General features: G+C 36.6%; 1 protein-coding gene across 2 annotated transcripts in view; it reads left to right on the forward strand.

Annotated features, from left to right (window-relative positions):
* The window catches only part of Arhgap15 (Rho GTPase activating protein 15), a 606,350-nt gene that overhangs the window by 270,987 nt on the left and 310,923 nt on the right, over positions 1-24,440 (forward strand). For both annotated transcript variants that reach the window (XM_036185140.1, XM_036185141.1), the window contains exons 7-8: positions 23,068-23,166; positions 24,278-24,401. In XM_036185140.1, coding sequence (XP_036041033.1) covers positions 23,068-23,166; positions 24,278-24,401 — 223 coding nt within the window. The remainder of the gene's footprint in view (positions 1-23,067; positions 23,167-24,277; positions 24,402-24,440) is intronic.

Genomic DNA, 24,440 nt, shown 5'->3' on the forward strand with positions numbered 1-24,440 from the left:
TTTCCCTCCAAGTGCTCCACAGGCACTGGTAACTACCATTTCTATTTTCCATAACCATGAAATTAATATTATAATACACATATGAGCTAAATTTATGCAATATTTGTCCTTTGAAGCCTGTGTTATTTCATTTAATATCCTTCAGGATCATTCAGGTTGACATAAAGAACAGAATCTGCATTTTATTATAGAATAGCACTCTATTATATGCATACTCCACACACACATACATGTATGTGTTTTTATCACATTTTCTTTGTCCATTAGTTCATTGATGGCTTAGTTTGAGTCTATAACTTGGCTGTGAATAATGTTCAATATTCTTGGCAGTGTATACCTTGAATGTATTAATTTCATTTACTTCACATATATACCCAATTTTGGGAATGCCCAAAATCTTATTAATGTATGTTATCATCACTCTTTTAATTGTGTATTGAAACTGAATACAGAAAGGAGTTGTGGAGACCAGATAGAAAGCCCTTACTAAAAGGTGATCCTTGACCTGATATAAAATGATAAGGGAATAAAAAATGGCAGTTAGAAATAAATACAAAATGATAGTTTAGGAGGAAGATGCTAAAAGCATCTTGCTTGACTTTAATCACAGAATTTCAAGTAATTATAAAATAGCATTTTCCGTGGCAATAAGAAAAGTAACTAAGTAGCATACATTCCTAATGTTTAAATCTAGAATATACAAGATGAAAAATTAAAACCAAATAATAATCTGAGAATCCTGGGTTTGCCTTTCTTCCAAATCTTGAATCTTATAGTGTGCTACACTCATCAGAGGAGCTGGGATTCCTGCAGCAAATGGAATCAAAAGCTCTTACATCATGGAGTTTAGAGTCAGTACTGACTCATGCTGCCCTTTCTTCTCAGTTGCTAACAACACTAAAGAACTATGTGATATAGGCAGGCAAGTATCTGGCCCAAGACTCATGCTTTTGAATGGTGGACTCAAATGTGACCGCAGAGCCTCTGTGTTTATATTTCCATCATACTATCTATCTGATATATTAGAAAGTACACTGTACCTTTTGATAGACATTATCAAGACAAAAGATAAATTAAAAATATTCCAAAACTTGGAGAATGGGATATGTTATATATCCATGAGATGCTATATTGCATGATAACTGAAAATTAAAAATTTCTAGAAATCCAATGGGCAGAATTTTGGAGAAAGGTAACAAGCTGAGCCTAAATAACGGTATCTACAGCTTTTTTGTGTGTGGGGGATGCAGCTTTGAGTCTCTGGTCTTTACAATAGATAGCTCAGACCAATACACATGGAACATTTGAGAACTGATACTGTGACTCTCAGAAAACCTGTATAGTTTGGAACTAAACACTTTTAGTATCACTTGATAGTTCCAAATATGTATAGAAATTGAGCCTCTCAGAAAAATTGCCATGGTCTCAGTGACAGAAATGAAGGATGGCCTCTGGGGGTCACCTGGAAGTGACAGTTGACCCTCCACTACATGGTGTAATAAACAACAACAACAAAAATCCCTCCATTTATTTGTTCTGAGCTTTTCTTTCTTTGGGGTCCTAATTGTTCTTTTTATCTAAGATACTTACTGATTTCAAGTTTTCTCCAGTGCCTCCAAGTTCAGATGCGTAGGACTAATTATGTCCCTGTGAATAAAATGGTAAACTCTTGCTACATGACATGAACAAACCATGGAAACTTTGTATACATGCTTTGCTTCTGAAGAGGAAGTACAACTATTTGCAAAATTTTCATTCTTCTCAAATTGTTATAGAATTTTCTGAATTCTAGTGAATATTCTGCATGAAGATAAGAAAGAAATATTCAAAATTCATTGGAAAGATTTATAATCAAGAAAAATAAATAAATATTACAAATGAATAACAACGGGAAAACTCCCTAAGGGAAAAAGAAGAAAAATGAATAAATGATAGTAGGCTGTGATGCATGACTCTATAACCCTAGCATCCCAGCACTTGGGAGGCTGAGGAAGCAGGGTTAATCAAAATTTAGGGGCAGCCAAAGCTATATAGTGAGATCCTGTCTCAAAAAAAAATGTGGAGGCAGGGAATGAAGTTGGAATTCTACAAATCAAAAAGTAAAACAAAAGAGAGCCCTCAAAACAAACTGAAGGGTTCCCAATAAAAGCCCCAGCAAGGGAGCGCAGAAGGCAAAGGGGCTTGCCACCATGCATGACAACTTAATTTGAACACCAGAACCTGGTCGGTACAGGGAGAGAACTGTGAGTGCCAAGTTATCATCTGACTTCTTTCATATGCATGGCACATGCACCTGCATGTGTACCCACACAACTACACACAAAGTAAGTAAATAAATGTTACAGAATGGTTCATGTAGACCATAATAGAGAAGTCACAAATCAGTGGGAAGAGAAAAGATTTGTCAATAGTCGGTGGCACTGAACAGGCTGACTATTTAGAAAAAAGTTTAAACCATTAGTATCCTCTCTCTCTCTCTCTCTCTCTCTCTCTCTCTCTCTCTCTCTCTCACACACACACACACACACACACACACACACACACCACACACACACCACACACACCACACACACACACACATACACAAGTCCAAGAATAATATTATGTATAGCATTTCAAAATTTTGGGGAAAATGAGTTACAGTCTAATATTTGAATGTGAAAGAAATTTCTAATAAATGAAATATAAATATTAAAAAGTCAACAGTTGTTATAGTTTATAATAAAAATAATATGCTAATATATAGTCTGAAAAGGTATCATTTAAAATTAAGATACCATATATAGTAATTTTTCTAAAGGTTTAGTAGGCTTATAAAGCTCTTCAATGTAATTGTAATAAAGAATAATCTCACCAAAGTTATAAAATTTAAAGAATGATAGCAACAATATCCAAAAAGGTAAAACATCTAAATGGTCAGTTATAAAAAAAAATACAAAGCCAACACAACTGTTTTCCTGTATAATTTGTTAATTATTCAACATTACTATACTTGGCAAAATATGAAGTAAAAACATCTCACCTTTAAATTTAAGTAGGTTAAGACAACTTTGGACATCTATAAAATTAATTAATAATGTTGCATTTCATTAGCCTTTCCAAATTGGAGCCTTTTTTTTAGTTTTTTGTTTTTTGTTTTTTCAAGACGGGGTTTCTCTGTGTAGCTTTGGGCCTTTCCTGGGACTCACTTGGTAGCCACAGCTGGCCTCGAACTCACAGAGATCCGCCTGGCTCTGTCTCCCGAGTGCTGGGACTGGGAACCAAATTGGAGCTTTAAACCTATCAGTTCCCTTTCTTTTTTTATTCAAAAAATTTATGCATTTTACATACCAATTACAGATCCCCCTCATCCTTCATGCTGCTTCCCCTCCACCCCCTCCAGCCTTTCTCCCCCATCCCCTCCTCCAAAAGGAGAGGTTCTTCCATGGGGAGGCAGCAAAGCCTGGTACATTCAGTTGAGGCAGCACCCAGCCCCTCCCTTCTGCTATTAAGGGTGAGCAAGGTGTCCCACCATAGGTAGTGGGCTCCAGAAAGCCAGCTCATGCACCAGGGATAGATCCTGGACCTTTCACACAGACCCAGCTACACAACTGTCTCCCATATACAGAGGGTCTACTGAACCAAGTTGTAGGAACTCAAGAACTTTAGATTGACAGCTGTGAAATCTGCATGGGACCAGACTAGCATTTCCTTTTCTAAGAAATACATGTAAGATAAACAAATCTTAAAGATTTTTAGTTAAAGAACATGTTAAGGCCGGGTGGTGGTGGCGTGAAGCTTTAATCCCAGCACTTGGGAGGCACAGGCAGGTGGATCTCTGTGAGTTCAAGGCCAGACTGGGCTACAGATTGAGTTCCAGGAAAGGCACAAAGCTACACAGAGAAACCCTGTCTCAAAAAGCCATAGATAGATAGATAGATAGATAGATAGATAGATAGATAGATAGATAGATGAACAAATAAATGAATAACGTGTTAATTTGGTGTCCCTCATTCATTATGACAAAAGTAGAAATAAATGCATGATGAAAAAATTGAAGCACTATGGTAAGTCTCTGTAGAAGAATGGTGTGGAGCCCAGCGGTGGTGGCACATGCCTTTATTCCCAGCACCCAGGAAGCAGAGCCAGGCAGATTTCTGAGTCTTAGAGGCCAGGCTGGTCTACAGAGAAAGATCCAGAACAGGCACCAAAACTACACAGAGAAACCCTGTCTTGAAAAAACAATAAACAAGACAAAACAAAAGAATGGTGATGAGCTATGGAGCCGATGCTCACAGGATAGTGTAGAGCCATGGAACTGATGCTCACAGGATGGTGTAGAGCCATAACCGAATGCTTACAGGATGGTACAGAGCCATGGAGCTGATGCTTCAGGATTGTGCCACAGAAGAACCTTCATGACATAAGGCTCAAAATGCAACAACCAAAACAGGTTATTTAAATTTGACCCATATATGAAAGAAATAAATATAAACTAATGCAAATATATAATATATAGACACATAATAGGCTATAATATGTTGAAATAAAGAATCTGTGTCTTAATATATCCAGAAATTAGATAATTTTTGAGTCAAGTGATTAGCTATGGGATTGGTTTCTATTTTATGATTTTTCATAGATTTTAGTGTTTATATATATATATATGTGTGTGTGTGTGTGTGTAAGAATTGTTTACCTTAAATATAGTTTCTTTGTAAAGCCAATGTACACTAAGGTCTGAACAAATAATTATAGAAAATTATTGTCTAGACATTTAACTGTTTCAAAGGCTTCATCTAAAAGGAAATATAGTAATTAAAATTCCAGATCCTAGACAGAAGGTTTATGGAATTAGTTTGTCACCAGGGAGGCTTCTTAGAGCTACTAGAATCACAGTACATAGCAATTGGCAATACTGCCAATATAAGTTTTAAGTTCAGGTCAGCATATGGATACTGAAATCTCACTTATGGGACGTGTGGGAAAATGCAGTTCATCAATATGTAAGGAGAGTCTTCAAAGTTTCTCAACTATACCAACAGTTTGGAATGCAGTAAACAACCAGCTATAGACAAGAGAGTTAATTTATTTATTTACTTATTTTTTGAACCCGAGAATTTTATGCAAGTCTGACATATATAAATAAAAGTAAATGGAAGCTTGGGAAAATGAAGATAATCTCAGAGCACCATGACCTCTGAAATATAGTCTTGTGGGGAATAGCATAGACGAGTTGGGAAATTGTCCCCATATGCCTTTGATACACCAGCTCCATTTTATTGTATTTTGCCATTTTATCACCTGAATTGCATTGCAGTAGACTGCTAAACATGGGCCACAGTTCTCTAATGAAGCTGTTACATGTAGGAAAGCTTCACTACACTTAGTTATCATAGTGAGAGTGTTGTTTGGAAACTTTGATGTGGGCTAGGCTTAGTAGTGCATTTCTTTGATTACAGTACCCGGCAAACAGAGGCAGCCACATCTCCACATCTCTGTGATTTCTCTCTCTTCTCTCTCTCTCTCTCTCTCTCTCTCTCTCTCTCTCTCTCTCTCTCTCTCTCTCTCTCTCTCTCTCTCTCTCTCTCTCTCTCTCTCTCTCTCTCTTACACACACACACACACACACACACAGAGAGAGAGAGAGAGAGAGAGAGAGAGAGAGAGAGAGAGAGAGAGAGAGACTTGATGTAGCTGAAATTTTTGTAAAAGTTCACTAAGAAGCCTTGGGAGTTGACTGGCAAATATTCCCATTTTGGGGTCAGAACCTCCTATCAGGTATCTCCCTGGCATCATAGAGCACTAGGACTTCTGCTGATGGCCAGAAGTCTAAGAAGTCATGTTCTCAGATAGTGTTTATTCCACATCTGTGATTTCTGTACTACAAGACCCTTGGGACTTAAACCATATGTACTATATTTGCATTAATGGGAACTTGAGAAGGAGAGTCCATAACACTTAAAATGTTTAGCTTTCTCCCTCTCATCATGTAGACACATGTTAATAACTACTCCCAGACCTCGTGTGGAGGAGCTGTAGGATGCAACATGCAATGTGCTCATTGTTTTAATTCAAGAGACTTAAAAACCAATAGTTGCCATCATTGCCTCTGATAGCTTGCCAGGTTTTTAGCTTCTTTGGTTTTTCTTCTTCCATCATGGTGCACTATCTCAAATGCATTCCAAACAGCACATTATCTCAAGTCTTTGTTTCTTCATATATATATATAGACACTCTTACTTTAAAGTATATTTAGAAAATCCAGGACCTTAGCCAAATTCCGAAGAAGTACATCCTAATTGTACTTTCAAGTGGCAGGAAATTGTTTATCAGCAACGACTCCCCCAGTCACAACATTGTTGATCACCTGGCCGTAAAAGTCAGAAGGGTTACAGGAGATAGTCTGTGGGTTCAAATATCCAACTCTTATCTTACATATGGGAACTTTTGGTAACATCTTACAAACCCAGAGAGAGGCGGAATTAAAGACAGAAACCGAGGTATTGTAAAAGAGTAGCGTTTTAAGATGGAACCTCTAAAGGAAGCAGGCATCAGATTGCATTCAGGACCATTCAATGGGTTCCTGCAGCCAGTTTCATAAGTTAATGTCAACATTGTTTTAATGAAATAAAATCAGGAAAGAATAGAAAAAGATAGAAAATATTAGATGATATTTTTTAGTGAGGGGACTATTACTTTTAATAGTTTTTAATATAAGGTAAATATATAAATATACAAATATACACATAGTATAAGTACTGAATACTATATAAAAATATGGATGGATGGAAAAATGAAGAGCTAGGGAATGGGTAGATGTGTGTGTGTGTGTGTGTGTGTGTGTGTGTGTGTGTGTGTTAGAGAGAAGGAAAGGGTGTGAAAAAGACAAAGAGAAACATGGATAAGGGTTGGCAACGTAAATATATTTCTTACCATGGATCATGGCCAAAGCCATCTGAAAGCCAGATTATGCCTCCAGGCCAGTGGCTCCTTTAACTTTGGAATGAATTTTTCTCTTAGAGCCTCCTCCATCTGCTTTTAGGCAAATTTCACAAGCTGCACATAAACCTAATCTAATTAAATCTCGAACTTTTAAAGAAAATTGTGGAGGAAACCCAGTAAACTGTAGACCCAATGTTATAAGCCATTCATCAAGGGTAGCAGATTACAAACTCAGAGTTGGTTCTTGTAATAGAAAAAAATGTTCTCATGAGAAAAATGTTCTCTTTAAAGTCCTAATCCCTGGGACTCTAGAGAACAATAAATGGCATGCTGGTTTAAAGGGACCCTCAGAAATCAGAGGGACAGCTCTGCATTGGTATCTTTAGATAACATTCAATCAAGTTAGGCTATTACTTGGCATTGGGAATTATCTGGTTAATAACAATGAAATGACCTGATCTAGCTGGCAGAATACTTTAGCTTAGTAAGGCATATTGGGAACATTTGAACTGGTACCAGTGGAAAGCAGCATGTCTGCTGGACAAAATACAAACTCTAAGAGTTAGACTAGAGAACATATTCCATTTAAAGACATTCATTATAACCAGAAATAACTAAGATTTCTTTCTTCTTACAAGTGCTTATTTATCTGTGTATTGTGTGGTCATGTGCATAGAAGACAGTGGACAACTTGTGGGAATTGCTTTTTCCATTACACTATATGGATTCCAGGAATCCAACTCAGGGTGTTAGTCTTGGCAAGCATCTTTATCTGTTGAGCTATCTGGACAATGCAAAAAGGTCTTAAAATCCATTTGGGCAGTCACTGACTATACTATCATGGCTATTTCCAGATAATCCAATAACCAAGCTGCCTCAGAGATATGCATTGATTATTCTATTTGTTTTCTATTTGAAAAACTCCTGAGGATTGCCTTGAACTCACTATTGCAGCTGAATATTACCTTGAACTTCTAAAACTCTTGGGATTACAGATGTGCACCACACCCAGATTATTTTGACTTCCTGAATGTTAGACTGAGCTACATTCCCAATTAAATGTGTCATGATTTAGACAGGTGAGGGTTGCTGGATGGTAGATTTCAAGTACCATGAGAGGGGAAAGAGTCAGTGAGGAACTGAAGAAACACAGCAGAATGTTGGGCCCAGTTGTTTATAGTATGGCTAGCAAAAACTTCTATACCAGCTGAATCCATTATATAAGCCAACACAATGAGTGGTGACACACCATGAAGCCAGAATAAGATACAATGAGAAGCTGAACTTTGTAAGAACTCAGTACTGATGGCCAAGTGAATGCTGAACCCGAAGAGCTGGAGATTATGTAAGGTCTTCTTAGAGTAAGGGCACAGTCCTAATTCAAATGTCAAGCATCTTAAGAAGTCAGAGGCAGAAAAACAAGCTGCTCTAGCTTTGTGAAAATGGAGAGTAAAAAGTCCAGCAATGGGATGTTAGAAAACTTGGGCCTCTATGGAAGAAGCACTGTCCATCAAGTAGAGATGGTATGTCATCTTTTCAGAGAGATATATTGGCACAACCCACCCAAAACAGAGTGTTGGCTTGACAGTCAGCGAAGTAGCTGTGAAAAGATGTCTCCTCCTCTGACACTGTGATGAGGCCATTGATGCATCCTCTCAGCGCCCAGTCACTGCTTTCTTCTGGTCTACCAAGTCATATGCTTCCTAAATTGCAAGACCTTCTGGTACAACTCTACTGAATCAACCTAGGGCAGCTGAGCTTTCATTCATTCTATAATCCTTAACTGAGAACCTGTAGTACTCCAGCCAAGCATACATGTTCATAAGGACATATGCTCACTATCCCAAATAGAGGATGCCTAAGGAGTTTCCAGAATTATGAGGAAAGTTTGTAAGATCCATGTGACAATTAATGAATCAATCAGCCAAGTAACTACAGCAAAAATATTAACAATATTGCCTGTGCTTACTGCGTGTCAGTATTACTTATTGTATTATTTGTCCTATGTTCTATTTCCTGTAGCCCTCCTGATGTTTTTGTGAGGTAGGTGTTAACTGATTTTTTTCAAACTATAGGTAGAAATGTAAAAGCCCAAATTCTAACTTGATCATAATTAATAAAAAGAATAAAAACAAAAAATTAGAGACAAATTATAAAGTGTCAAATTAGGATTATAGCAAAAAATAGATATAGGGAGTTGATTATACCATTCCAACCAGCATCAGGGAAGTCAGCCCAGAAGTGAAGACAACACATCTAACATGGAAGAAAAGTGCACTAATAGGATTGAAATATAGATTTATTTGTCACTACAGAACTCTATTATTTAGCAAAACTAATTCCCAGTGGAGGGACACTTGTACATCCATGTTTATTTCTGTTCTTATGGTAGCCAGGAAATGGAATCAGCCTAGATGTCCATTAACTCATTAATGGATGATGAAAATATGTTACATTTACACAATGGAATTTTACTCAGCCATAAACAGAATTAGAATTATGAGGTTTGTAGGAGAATGGCTAGAACTGGGAAATTCTAATGTGGGAATTAGTGTTTATATATAGATGGGAAAACTGGAAAGGGATCCATGATAGGGAGAAAAGAAGAGGATTTTAGGGAGGAGGGTGGGGAAGGCTATAAAATACATATCATATGAAAGTAGTAGAGGGTAAAGGAATGGAAGGGTGGGATAATCAGGAGCAGCAGAGGCTGAGTGGTGTCAACCAAAACTAAACACATATGAAGATACCATAAGAAAACCTTCTATCTGCAAACCAATTAAAAAGAAATTTCAGAGAAAAAGAGTTTGAGAGTCTGTAGAGATGGCTCACTGGGTGAAGTTCTTGCTATGCAGGAGCCTGTCACGGGGATGTGCACACCTATAGCCCCAGCCTTGGAGTGGAATGGAGACAGGCAGGAACCTAAAGTTCATCAGCCAGCGACCCCGACAAAATGGATGAGCCTGTGGTGTAATGAGAGATCTGTTTGTGAAATAAATGTGGGGAGTCATTGTCAACCTCATGGCTCTACACACAAGTGCACACATAAGCATGCACATACCTCACAGATAAACAACATCATGTGCAAGTTTAAAAATAAACACAAACAAATACAGTTTAGTTAATACTATCATTTAAGGACGTGTTGAGGGGCTAGAGAGTTGTATCAGCAGTTAAGAGCGCTTGCTGCTCTTCTACAAGACCTGATTTAAGTTCCCAGCACACATACAGTGACTCCTAATCACCTGCACCTCCAGCTCTAACATGATCCAGTACCTTTATCTGTCATCAGCAAGTACTGCATTTACATGTACATAGCATAAACATGCACATACACACATTAAACTCTACATCTTTAAAGAAAGAATGCATGCTTAAGTAAGGATAAGTGTGGCTCACAAGGAATGCTAAGGAAACTCCATTTGAAGGGTGAGTGAAGGGCAAGAGGCCCCGTGAGTACTGGTGAGCCATCTCTCATTGTCCTGCAGGACTGTACCTTCCTGGCCTTACAGTCTCCAGATAGATGCTCCCGTCATATGTGTAGTACTGTCTCCTTCTTTTCTTCTACTTAACCTCTCTGAACTTTGAAGATTCTCTTCCAGAATTTTTCTCTGAACATTCCACTTTACTGTCTGAGAAGCTGGCATTTTCCATAAGAATCCTTATGTTTCCATTTTAATTATGAGTCAGTTGTTTCCCATGCTGGTTTTATGTGTCCCACTATATACTTCTTGAGAACAAAGGCCACTGCTAAGTTTTCTTGGGTTTGCCTCAGTTCCTGTAGTTGAAACAATGGCAGATCTTTACTTGGCATCTCAAGATCGGTGGTTGCTGAGTGACTCCCTTTGTTATGTGGGTGGGGGGCAACTAGCAATACATGTGTCACAGTATTTACAAAATTGGATCTGGTTTATACCTATTTTGTTAGGTAAGTTGCTTGGAGGGATTATTAAAGCATTAGTGGTTGACTTCAAGATAGCAGTTTGGACAGTAAATTACACAGTCACCCTACTAACGGTACAACCAGGATTTCTTTTCCTAATGTCATTTGTACAAACTACTATTTCTAACACAAGCATCAATTTGTATCATAAAATAAGGTGTGTTTAGGTTTGAGTGCACACTTTTATCATAGCATGGAATGATAAGTCATCTCAGATATCCTGTTATCAGTTGGTCTATTGCTCATTTGATACATTCTACTATCTAATATAGTCACAGGGGATTTTTTTTTCTAGGTGTTGCTCAATTTTATCTGTGTATTGTCAACCATGTATATATACCATTATATCAGCTATGTATCTCCACATATATTATATACCACCAAACTATAATTTTAGAAGTTTATTTGTCTTTAGAAAATTTCTCATTCTGTGTCCCCAGATAGCCTGGAATTTGTAAAATCCTCTTGTCTATGCCTCACAAGTGCTGGGATTATTGGTGCTGTGCTACCATACATGACTTCATGTTTGATTTAATGACAATAACTTTAAATAAGCAGATATTTTCCCACAGAACAAATTACATATTTTGTGCATTTTCAGTATAAATTTCCATTTCTTCAATTTATTTAAGCTTTTAATTAATGGAAAAAGAGAAAGCTACCTTTATTCATGAGCTCCCTAAATAAATAAATAGTTAATCTATTAACCTTAATGAATAATGATGCTAATTAATAAAGAATTAAAAAACTGACATCATTAAACTCTTGATTCAGCACAATGTCAAAATGATCAGAAATCAAAAGCCAAGTCTTACCTTTCCTTATTGAATTATGTAGCTTGAACTCCAGACAGAAAATATCACTAGTTGATTCCCGGATCCTCAGCCAATCTTGCTTCGTCTGCCCAAAGCACACAGCCAGACTGCAAAGGATGAAGTAGACTGATATTTCTTGTGGTCCGTATTTTTCCTTACCTCATTCCCTAGGACAAAGTAACATTTGTCATGGGGAATTATTCAAGTGTGCCTTGGCTAATCTGTGTTTACTAGATAGCATAGAAGTATTTTGATTGTGTCCGAGAAAAGAGTTACAAATCACACTTTCTGTAGATCATAAATACACATTTATCTTTAGAATATTTCACCAACTGAGTCATTTTGATGTAAATATTGCACCTCTCAAATATAATGATGTTAATAGAGGCTGTGATTTGATGAACTGTATGAATGCTCTCTTCAATAACTGAAAATATGTAAATTTACAGAATCTTTAACATCCCATGGGGAGTGGTAGACAAACATGCCATGGAGTGAGACCTACGGAAGTTGTGATTACTTATTCTGGTAAATAATAAAACAAACTCCCTGACTTCTGTCAAGAATGGTTCACGTTTTCTTTGTTGGTATGTGTAGGCCATGATGACCAAAAGCCTGGGAGCCTCAGCATCTTTGTTCTTTTGAGCTCTGTCATCACAAAGAAAAGGCTCCCTAGGAAAGGGCCGGACATTACACGAAAGGCATCCGCATCTGTATGTACTTCTTCAGTAGAGCTTTGGAAGACTAGCAGAGACCAGCTTTTTGGTAGGAGGCACCCAGGACCACAAAGAATTTTTTCTTTTCATAGTTCCTAACTTGTTGCCATCTTGAAACTATTTTTGTTGGCTGTGATTTTACTTGAGGATTAAGGCACAGATTTTTCTGTGTCTTCTGTTCTCTCAATGTAGGAAATATAAAGTACACCTACATTCGTTTCTAAGTGAAATATTATAATTCAGCAGATTTTTGGTTTTCACTGAAACCTGGAGTTGAATTGTCTTGAGCCGGAAGGCATTCAAGCTGCTGTTTTTCCCTGAGCTGTATTTCTCTATAAGCATCTAATTGTTTCAAAAAGTGATGTACAGTATGTGAAAACCTGAATCTGATGCAAATAAGTCTGTATGGCACTAAAGCTAACAGGTGTTCTCATTAATGTAAGTAGACATGGAACAACTCTTGAATGTTTTATAAACACTCAAAATCATTGCCAAGTATGTTACAATAGCACAGAACTACTTACATATGGGAGTATCTTTTATTCCTATTGTACAACCTCAGCACTTACTAGCAATAGGCTTGTATGAGTGATAATACTTTCATTTGCTTAAGTCACCATATCTGAAAATTAGCTAATGTGTCTACATGGAAATATTAGTGGCATAAATAGTACCATTTCCCCAGTAGAGTTCCCCTGTTTAAGTAGTGAAGCCAATGGCTGCAGTTCTGAGAAATCAGCAATAAATATTCTACATTACTGTGGTCATCTAAGGAACTGGCCTGTTACCTTCTGAATTAGCTCCAAAAATCTTGAAATTATGTCCATTTTCTTATACCACATCTCATAGGTAGGTATTTTCAGACACAGTGTGGTATGCCTGGACAAAACACCCTCCCCAACACAGGGTGGCTTGCGAATACAATTGTAAGCACTGAAATCCAAACAGCTCTTGGTGGTTCTTGCCTTCCCCAGTTTATAATCCTATTTTATGAAGACTAGAATGTCTTGGTTGGTGGAAAAATACACTCCTTTGACAGTTCTTCTCCATGTTCAGAATGGTTTTCCTAGTCTATCCTGCTAAAGTGGATAGCAATGGATATCAAAGTTACCTTACCTATATTATGTGAATTAATGAAACCTTATTGCATCTTAAAGGATTTTATTGTAATAGAAGATGAGTTAAATTTACCATGCCATATCAAACAATGAAATAGTATGCATTCACTGTTGTGTATAAAGTGGATCTTTTTTTTTTTTTTATCTATTTACCATCTTAATAGCTCTGTATTTCTGAATAGCCACACACTTTTGCCAGTGACCTCAAAGTGATTAGAACATAAGAAGAGAATGGAAAGATCCACATGGAAATGAAACAAAGATTTCTGTTGTGTGTTATGACAAGAGAGAAACAGATCATGTGGATGCTTGTAGGGGTGTCCATTCTAGGGAAGCCTTTATTGAAAAAGTAAGATCTAAATTGCTTTGGATGAGATGCTAGATGAAGCCAGAGGGTTCTGGCAGCAGGAGCAATCTTTTCTAAGGGAAGAGACACAAATTAGGATAGGATAGTTAGGGAACAAAATGATTTCTGTATGTCTGAATTCTAGAAGTGCAAAGGGAAACTGACGAGCAGGAAATTATGAAGCTGAAGGAGCCAGAGCACACATGGTGTGGCAGTCCAATGAAAGGACTTTTATTGCACAGTCATACCTGGGACAAGCCTCTGAATGACAATCACACAATATAATAAGAGTTCAAATTGCACAGATCATTTTACTGTAGCTGTCCTGTGTGTACTGGAAGAGATATGACTGATGTCATGGAGAAAGTGAAAAATAGGGTAACTCAGTCCACATGGGGGAGAATAGTAATTTAAAGAGCTGCATGAGCACAAATTTTCATAACGGTGTACATGATGTTTATAATAAGATAAGCACATGAAGTTTATGAATGGATAAAATTGATCTAAAGAAAAGTATAAAATTAGCCTATTCAAGGAGAGGGAGATTTAGTACTTTTAAGATAATTTTCTTATTTATTTATATTTATTTTTAAAGGGTTTTGTTGAAAATAGATACTTCCCTCGTACAATACAACCCAACCACAGTTTCCCCTCCCTTTACTCCTCCTCGGTCCCCTCATTTTCCCTCTCCCCAGACTCCCCTCCATTTCCTCTTCAGAAAAAGCAGGTCTCCAAGAGATGACAGCCAGACAGGACAATACAACAATAAGATAAGGCAAAAGTCCTTATATAGAGGCTGGATGATGCAACCCAACAGGAGGAAAAGAGTCCCAAGAGCAGACAAAAGAGTCAGCAGTACACCTGCTCTCACTGTTAGGAGTCCCACAAAAACACCAGGATGATGACCATAACATACACACAGAGGACCTGGTGCAGATCCATGCCAGTCCCTTGCTTGATGTTTCAGTCTCTGTAGATCCATGTGAGCCCTACTTAATTGATTCATTGGGCCATGTTCTCCATTTCCTCTGCCTCCTACAATTGTTCCTCCCCCTTTTTTGTGGTGTTCTCTGATCTTCAAGAGGAAGATCTGATGGAGAACTCCAATTTAGACTCTCCCTCTCTCAGCATAATATCTGGCTGTGGGTCGCTCTCTGCACCTGTCTGATGATGCCTGGATAGGGCATGGATCTATGAGTATAGGAGAATATCCTGACGAATTTCATTGATTTTTTTTTCCAATTGTGTTTGGTTTTGCCTAGGTCTCTAGGATAACCAGTCTTGGATTCCTGACCATCCAGGCAGTGTGGGGCATGGGTTCTGTCTCATGGTGTGGGTCTCAAGTTAATCCAAACATTGGTTGACCACTCACACAATTTCTAAACTACCGTTGCCCCAGCACATCTTGCTGACAGAACAGATTGTAGGTTGAAGTTTTTGTGTCTGGCTTGGTGTCCAGATTTTTCTTTCTGTAGCCTTCCAAGTACCTTCTTGCACCAAAAAGACTAGAACAGAGGGTGAAGGCACCAGCATGGCCTCTCTGCATTCAATGAGCTATGTAGATATTGTCCTTCAAAATTGTCAGTTTTCAGAGAGCAACCTTCTGTGTTAGCCTCAACCTGGGTTATTTAGAGACCTTCTCAGCCAACAACTCAGCTGAATATAACCCAGTCCCATCACTGGTAGTCTTGCCTGGCTACAAAAGATCCCCAGTTCCAATTCTGTATCCTCCACTACTAGGAGTCCTCACTAGGGACACCCTCATACATTCCAGAAGAATCTAGATTTTTCCATTAAAAAAAATCTTTAAATTGAGCCTTAATTGAATAAAAACAATATTAAAGTCATTTCACTTTAACAATGATGGAGTCAACAGGTGCTCAAATGCCATGTGATTAGATGAGTTAATGGACAAATGTGAATATAGCTCAGGGTGTTAAGTGGACTCGTGGCAGGAATGGGAGCAGGGGACACAAGTCCTGGAATGATTCGTTTATGTTGAGATGAATACTTTTCCCAAACATCAAGAGCCAAGGAACTATTCAGATGACATCATAGGCCATCAGCCTTGTTCCTTCCTTTCCCAGTTGTTTGTTCATGGAAGCACCACAGGCGACGTCAGCTCCAGTGACACTCTGGGAACTGCTGAACTGGGCTTCTAGTCAGTTGGGCAGTATTTTTTCATGAATATTGAGGGGACTGTTTCTCAATACTTAAAAACACTTTAACACAGATAAATAATGAAAGTGAGTTTTCATTTGCTTGTTTGTGTGACATGACTATGGAGTTTAAATATATTGCTAATAAACAGTTGGCAGGGGACATGGGTATGAGTGTGCACTCTAGGGCCAACTTCATTATGCAGAACAAACCTCAGTTGTAAGAATTCATGGACCAAATTATTTAAGTGTCAAAAGTACAGCTCAATTTCAATTAAAAAGCATTGTTTCTTGAAAGGCTGCCCTTAAACCTTATATTTCAGAATGCTCTTGAGATTTGTCAAGTATGTAGCTCAACATTTGTTTACTTTTCATTAAATAAGAAATTGCTTACATGGGCAGGTTATGTTGATATGATGACACCACTGAGGTTTCCAATAAATGTTCATGCAAATCAATCACCCAAATGTATTGAAAACATATCCAATAAACATCTGGAAACTAATGAATACACATTTGTTGACACAGGGGGAGCTGTGGAAATGCAGGATCCATTGGTGGCCAAGCTGATTTAGTGGATGCAGATTTAGGAACAGTTCACAGCCTCAGAAGAAACAGGGCAATTATAACATGGAATTCAACATCTTTTAGATATGTAGAACATTTTCCGTCCCTTAAAACAAATATTCCCTAAGAAAGTATAAAATATTTTTCTGACTTGCAAAGTTTTTGCAGTCTATCATTTAAATTACTTAAATAAAGGGAGCTTTACCACTCCCCAAAAGTGAGAATATAACACCCTCCATGCATATTAGCTTGATCTTCTTGACAGACCAGAAAAGTGTTTGTGTGTGCCAATTAAAACAAAAGTGGGTCCCTAGTGACTTGTTCCTCACACAACTTCTGAAGACTGCTATCATTGTTTGCTAGGGTAACCCTGTATAAGGCTGCTCTCCAAAGCAAACAAAGTTTTTAACCTTTCTTGACAGATGGGGGTTACAAATGCATTTTAATAAGAGAGTTACCAAAGCAACCTTTTTTTTTTTTTTTTTTGTAATCAGCATATATTTACTTAACATCCAGCAACACTGGGAGCACAAGATAGATACTTTCTCACAAAATAACAAGGAGCATTCTGGAAGACACACTGAAGACCATTCACTTCCGGCTGATGTTTCACCCTTAGTTTTAGTTAACTTTGCTCCGAAAAATTTTTTTTCTTGTTTTGTTTTTTTGTAAAGTTTTGAGTTACTCAAAGAGAACTGCAATTTGAGATGACAAAGACTTGATAATGTAATTCCTCCAGTGGTCATAAATACCTTTGAGACCTAATAATTGAACTTTGAGTGTAATCACAATAACCTGTACTTGATCGTCTAGAGCAATGAGTATGACGAAATATGAAAACAATGTTAACTTGAATTGTTATTCTTTACAAGCTTTTATTGCTTCAATTTGAGGTCTTGCTGTTTTACTATGACATAGTCAAAATATACATCTATATTTTATTCACTGAGGATTAAATAAAGATATGGCCAAAATTAATATCACAAAATAATTCATGCTCACTTCAGATAAATTTAGTATATTTTGACATAACTTTTTATTTCTACTTAATTTAATTCAAATGCAGTGATACCATTATGAAATCCAAAGTATCTCCAAATGTAATAGTAATCAAATTTTCTTCCTCTTACTTGTTTCTAGAACCGCTATAGCCATATCATTTAATATGCCTTGAGGCTCCTTGGTCATTTGGCATCTTTTATTATACATTTCCTATGCATAATTTCAGCATACTTAAGTTGGAATATCTTCTTGGGTTCTTCATCAAATGTTAATTCTCAGCAAAATGTGAATGACATGCATTCAAATGCTGGGCTGTTTCAGTTCTTTCTAGGGTGTGAAATTTCTGAATGCTTCAAATTGCCCACATTATTTTTCAGAGCAAAAGAGTAGTTATTTACAGAAAGAGGAACAAAAAAAGATAAATATCAGGATGGAGATGTTGATGTTTTTACTGCTCCTTCTTTAGCATAGCAGTAAGCAAGTGAACAAGTTTGTCTACGGTCATTCTTCTAACTTTTGTAGCTGACATGGAATCATCATGGACCTTTTCTGTAGACTTATGTAGCGCTCCATTGGATACAACTGTGTGCTTTCAACTATTGCACCAGAAATCAAAGTTTTTGTAATCTCTAAATTCTATCAGTTAAGATGATGCCAATTCAATAGAATGGCATCTTTATTTTCCTCATTTACTTCATTCGCAAAATTACTTTATGATGCAGAAAAGCTGTACTGGAGACATGTAAGTGCTTGGAGATCACTAAAGCTGGCATCACTTCGAATATCAAGTGGTAGTGTTCATGTCCTCAATACTTTAAAGTTCTGATACAAACAATCTATCATGGCCAACAGTTATACATAACCCCAAGATATAAGTATAACCATAATAGTTACTCCCTCCCTGTCCTGAGCATGGTCTGTGCCACTCACATTGGGACCTAGGATAAGCCATTTTTTTTATGGTTAATTATCTTTATATGTATATGACCTATGTAGCCAAACAGATTTCCAGTTTTAGGGATTAGGGTCATATATCACTAACTTCAAACATTGCTCCTCCTACTTAGTGGATAATTCATCAGTTTTTGTTGATAATTATATGTATAATCAATTATAAACATGTCCCTTCATATAAACATGCTATAGTCATGGAATTATTGGTAGCATTTATTATGCAATTGGAAAGGTTCCACTTCAGAGAGAAAGGAGCACAATGACATCCTTGGATCTTCACTAACCACCCCATAAAGGTTTGAAATCAACTATAAAAAAGTCAGTAATATGTGACTATTATATATTGCTTGCTGGTACATCAATGTGCCCATTGATAATTATCATATTTATTCAGTTATTATTTACAAAAGACTGATAATGGCTCAAGTCAAATGTGTGCAATGTTTAATCTGTGTAGCTGTGAGCAATTTGTTACTTTTAATTTTCCCATTCTCCACAATAAATCTTTATCTGATAATCAGAAAAAGTGAAGATTTAAAAATAGTTCATTTCTATGCTAATTAATAAAACCAAAGAAATTTTTATTACTATAAATGTCATTTATTATACATAGTTATTTTTTATCCAAATTAAAACTTAATATTGCCTTGTTGCCAAAAATACTTGAAAACATCAGAAAGGACAACAGTTAAAAATATAAATGATATCCCTTTAAAATAGAGCATTATTCTTTTGAAGATTTTGTCAGTTAATATAACAATATTCAATTCACTTAAAAAATTTCCCACCATATCTCTTATCAGTGGAGTATGGAATTTACAAACTAACCTCTGTCTTTGAAGGCACCAAAGATACAGAGTCCCATGCCCATGGGAAATTGATGTCGAATGAATTTCAGAAAAATCCCAGGAATGTGCTTACATTGCCTGTTGTTCAATAGACTGCTTATATAATCTTTGGACATAAATTTATTGCTAAAAAGAATTGAAGTGGGTGCACACTTGGAGTAAGACTGACTAAGGCATTCAAAAGGCAGTAGCGGCATCTTTCAGACACTACCATTGATGTGTTTTCGCCCATGGTTTGCTGTTGTAACCAATAAATGCTATTTGTACACTTCCCAAGAAATATTGAGGTAAATTTATGCAGACAAGTACTTAAACAAATTTGTCCTCAACAATGCTAGAGAACTTTGCAAAAGGTGCTTTGCTGACTTGTTACACACACACACACACACACACACACACACACACACACACACACACCTGGTAGAGATGCAGGATTTCATTAGCTACTTAACCAGGGTGGGATTCTAAGCAGAAGAGGCCAACAGCTTTTACAAAAACTTACTTTGTTTGCTTTGAGTTTTGTCTTCACTGTCTTAAGCCTGCATCTGCCAAATAGCACATGACCAAGAGTCACGTTAGCATGGGTTAACAGCAGATCCCTTCTGCTTATTATTGTAAAACACTGTAAATGGCATCATGTTCTGTTCAATTAAAAGGTTTAGTAAAAGCTAACATTCTTTACTAATGTCCTCCACCATCACCAGCCCCTGTGTTGAAAAACTGAAGGTTCACTAGTTCAAAGTGCAAATATGTTTCACAATCCACTTATTAGAAATTCTTAAGAGGCAAAATTCAAAAGAAAATAAAAAAGTAGATTGAAAAACTGAATTAAGTGGACTTTGCCCTGCAGAGTTTCGAAAGGTACTTTTCTGTGTGAGTCTGGAATAGAGCAGAACAAAGTCAATTACTGCCTGTAATTAAGAAGTGGATGCATTTAAACTGTAGAGAGCAGTAGCAGTCTTCTCCACACTGCCTAGGAACTCCAAAGATTACTGGGAAGACCGAGAGGAAGATGTGAGCAGGATGCCTCTGAGAGGGTGATTCAGAGGAGCTGCATTCATGGATGTCCTTATTCTGGCTTCCCAGAGTGAATTTATAAGTCACTGATTATGTATGATTAATGCTGTAATATATTTAGACAAAGAAACTTTTAAAACACAGCTTGTGTTTGGCTCTGTGAGCAGGAAAAAAGCCCATGCTGAACTCTGCATCTAGTACCAAAGCAGCAAGGCAGTGCTGAAATCTATTTCCATAGTTTGAATTTACAAGGGCAAAACCGAACTATGCTGGCTCTTTTGTTAACATTCGGGATATAGTGAATCTAATTATATTTTTCTTTTCCTTTTAAATGTTTTTCCTTTTATATTTTTAATAATGTTTTATTTATACTGGTATAACGTATTATATACTATGCTGTACTTTGTGCTTGGGAAACTCATTTTTCTTTGTGTATAATAACAAATTGTGATGTGTATAAAATATTAATAATCAAAATATTTATGTTTAGAATGAAGTTAAAAGTTGGGGACACTATGAGTTTTCTTTTGGTAGTTACAAGTTACCTCATGTTTTTAGATTTTAGCTTCTGAGGCAGTAGTTTAGAAAGTAAATATTTGGGATTTTATGTAAATAAGGAACATTGCAATGGCAATAAGATAATTAGAAAAATATCAGCCTGGCATTCTTTTCATGGACACATGGCTATTTTGAACCATCCTAAATTTTATATGCCATTTTACTTCAAAAGAGGAAGAAAGAAAGATTAATTGGCTCCAGTAATCTGTCAGATTTTAGGGTGTGTAATTAATCCTATTACTTTCCCATTTTTCCCTTTTTATAATTTGGCCACTTCTCTCTTTACTGAAGGTACCAGAATTGACACTGGAACTCATGTCACCTAAGAATGTGTGTGTGGCTGTCCTCAGCAGTATCATATCTCTCTGAAGGCTTCTAAAATAGATAAGAAATACATGTATTCACATGTGTGAAAACAAAGATTTCTTTAAGATCAACATCAGATATTTCTGGAACAAAATATCAGTCTACATGAGTTCACATAGCACTGATAGTAAAACTAGAGAATACAGGCCATTTACTGTGTTAAACATTTGTAGCATCCTAAGACATATTAATCTTATATCTACTTCATGTTACAACGCTGACTTAAGTGAATCAGCATAACTGTAGAAATTATACCGACCAACAGTCTGAGTATGTCTCATCTGAAGGAGAATTCTTCTCTGCACACATGCAGTTCTGATTACGATTCCCAGCATACATAAATGACAGCAAGGGATAGTGAAATATATGGATTCATATATCGATAGATTGATAAGGATTAATATTCATTGTGCTACCAGTCATTTGTCATTGTGACTGATCCAAAAGTGTCAGAATATTTAGACCAAATAGCCAACATAAGAACATGTATTAAATATCCCAACAATAACTATACTTGTTTACATTAATTGAAATTATATTCTATTTATACCTTGAAAAAATGCCAAGATAATTGTTATTTTAAATGTTGCCATAAAAGTTATTGAAACCTGTAGAATAAGCTATCTGGGGTTAACCTTGTCACTACTGATAGAATTATAATTCTAAAAAAAAGTGTGATTTATGGTTTTTCTGAACCTGCACCTTTCACCATTCACCCATTAGAGCATGTAAGGCTGAGAAGAGGTAACTGAGTTTCTTGAAATGCCAATCCTCTAAAGTTCTGAAGTCTGCCTTAATATGTGAGAGTTGTTGAGAAATGTCTGTCCTCTTGTGACAAAAATAAAGCCAATAAGACAATGGGAAAATCTTCACAGTTCAGACTGATAGCCTCAGACAAAAAGCATGTCCACACCCACTCTGATCAAAATTTCCCCTTAACAAGCCTTTTAGGTGTGAAATCAAGAGTATGGCTTGCTGTGTTTCTATAGGGTCCTATCCTCTGTCATTTCTGAGGGGTAAGATCCACTTTGATGAAAAAAAAAAAATGGGTAGCTAGGCTATGATTGCCAACTACTTAACAGCACTGAGAGTCTGGAAACTGATGTTGATTTGATTCTTTCTAGCAAAGTTTGAAATATGCAAATGAAGCTGTATTCTAATATACTCCCTTTGTGAGGAAAATTGTCCCTTATGACTTTCCTGTAGAGCTTTACTATAGGAAGGCAGGCACAGCCAAAAGTTATTCATCTGAGTGACCTTTTGCAAAAGTCGGCATTAGTCTCTTTGGTAAATAATCTGTTTTAGAACCCATCATAAAAGGAAATCAAATATAGAGATACTATTAGATTTGAAAAAAAAAAGACAGGAAAGAGCCATCAGCACAGAGTAAGTTCTGACACACGCAGTGCGTTTCTGTTGGCTTGTAACTTACGTGGTCACTGCCTGCACCCCTCTACTTCCTGTCGTCTTTCTCCTGAAGTTGGAGTAACACAGCTTTAGCCCTGCTGTGAGTTAATCTTTCTATTTCTAAAACAATCATGTATTTCTTTATGACATGAAAAACACAGTTTACAGAGAGAAGTTCAAAATGACAGTAGTCCCCTTAGTTCCCAGAAAGACAATTACTGAAATACAGGGAAATATGTCCATGTGATAAACTTGTCCTTGAAAAGGCCTTTTTCATGTAAGAAATCTATCTAACATAGTGCTTTTACCTATCAATTTTTCCTCTCAGATCACAACAGCATCAGGAAATGAGTTCCTTCTCCAGTCAGATATTGACTTCATCATATTGGATTGGTTCCATGCTATCAAAAATGCAATTGACAGATTGGTATGTATTTGTTTGGGCTGTTACATTTATTAATTAAAATGTAGTCATTTAAATCTTACTCTTCAGGCATACAACATTCACACATCTAAATGGATCCTACAGCTGAGAGATATTAGCTATTTTAAGCTTAATAAAGAACACTAGGAACCTTTCTTGCAGACAGGATTTGTGAGGTAAATGTCATTTAATTTCTCTCCTTCAAAACTGCAGTGTTCTTTTTCTAGAATAGCATGAACATTCATTTACTGGAGGTTGTAAACAGCACACAAGAACTTCAAAACTTCTGCAGTTTTACATTTTTCATTTATGTAGTCTCTAACAGATATTCTGGAAAGTAAATATCTATGCATTTATGACCTTACTGTTATAATACCACAAATAAAAACTATTTATACTTGTTTTTATTATTTTCTACCTAAACTAGAATGTTTGTCTCATGAATGTTAGATACCTAGAACTTCAGAAAACTGGCTTATAGCACATCCAGAGTATGTGTTTTAAAGGCTCAAATTATTTAAAGCTGTTTCTTATTGACTTAATTTCACCTCACTAATATTTATAAAATTATATGGAAAAATATTTTGAGAGCTCTTATTATCCTAAAAAATAGGATAATATATTTAAAATCTTTCATTATATTCGTATAGGATCAAACCTTACAAATGAAAAGTCTTCTCATACCGTCAACAGAGTCCCCATATAAAGACAGCAAACACATGGATTATTAACTTTAAATAGAGGGTGCAGGGCCAGAAAATCTGAATTTGAACACAGATCCTATTTACTAGCTGTAGGTTTGGGAAAAGGAGGGTTCTTTTCTTTCTGTCTGTTTCCTCAGTATCAATAATGTTGCTAAATGTGGGCCCTGCAGAACATCTGAGAGAATTAACTGAGTTATGTGTAGTTCTTTGAACAACTCAAAGCATTTAGTAAGCACTATTTGGATGTATGCATCAGTGTAAGCATTGTGCTTAGTGCAGAGGCCATTATCACAAAATAATTAACTTATTCCAAAGTCCGGCTAAATTTGAATCAAGATAAAACACAAAACAGTTTGGTGAATCCTCTCTTCCTAAGTCAAAGTATTCAAGTTACTGCTTATTATTTCTAGCCAAAGAATCCAAGTTGCCCGCCCCTGGAGTTGTTCAATTTCCAGAGATCCTCCAGTACTGAACTGCTGAGTCACTGCCTCAGTCACAGAAAAGAACAGAAACCAGAGAACAGGAAGTCTTTCAGTGAGTGTTTTCTCTGACTTGCTTCTTCTACCTCTGTCT

The sequence above is a fragment of the Onychomys torridus genome, chromosome 4, assembly GCF_903995425.1.
Source record: "Onychomys torridus chromosome 4, mOncTor1.1, whole genome shotgun sequence".
Lineage (NCBI taxonomy): Eukaryota > Metazoa > Chordata > Mammalia > Rodentia > Cricetidae > Onychomys > Onychomys torridus.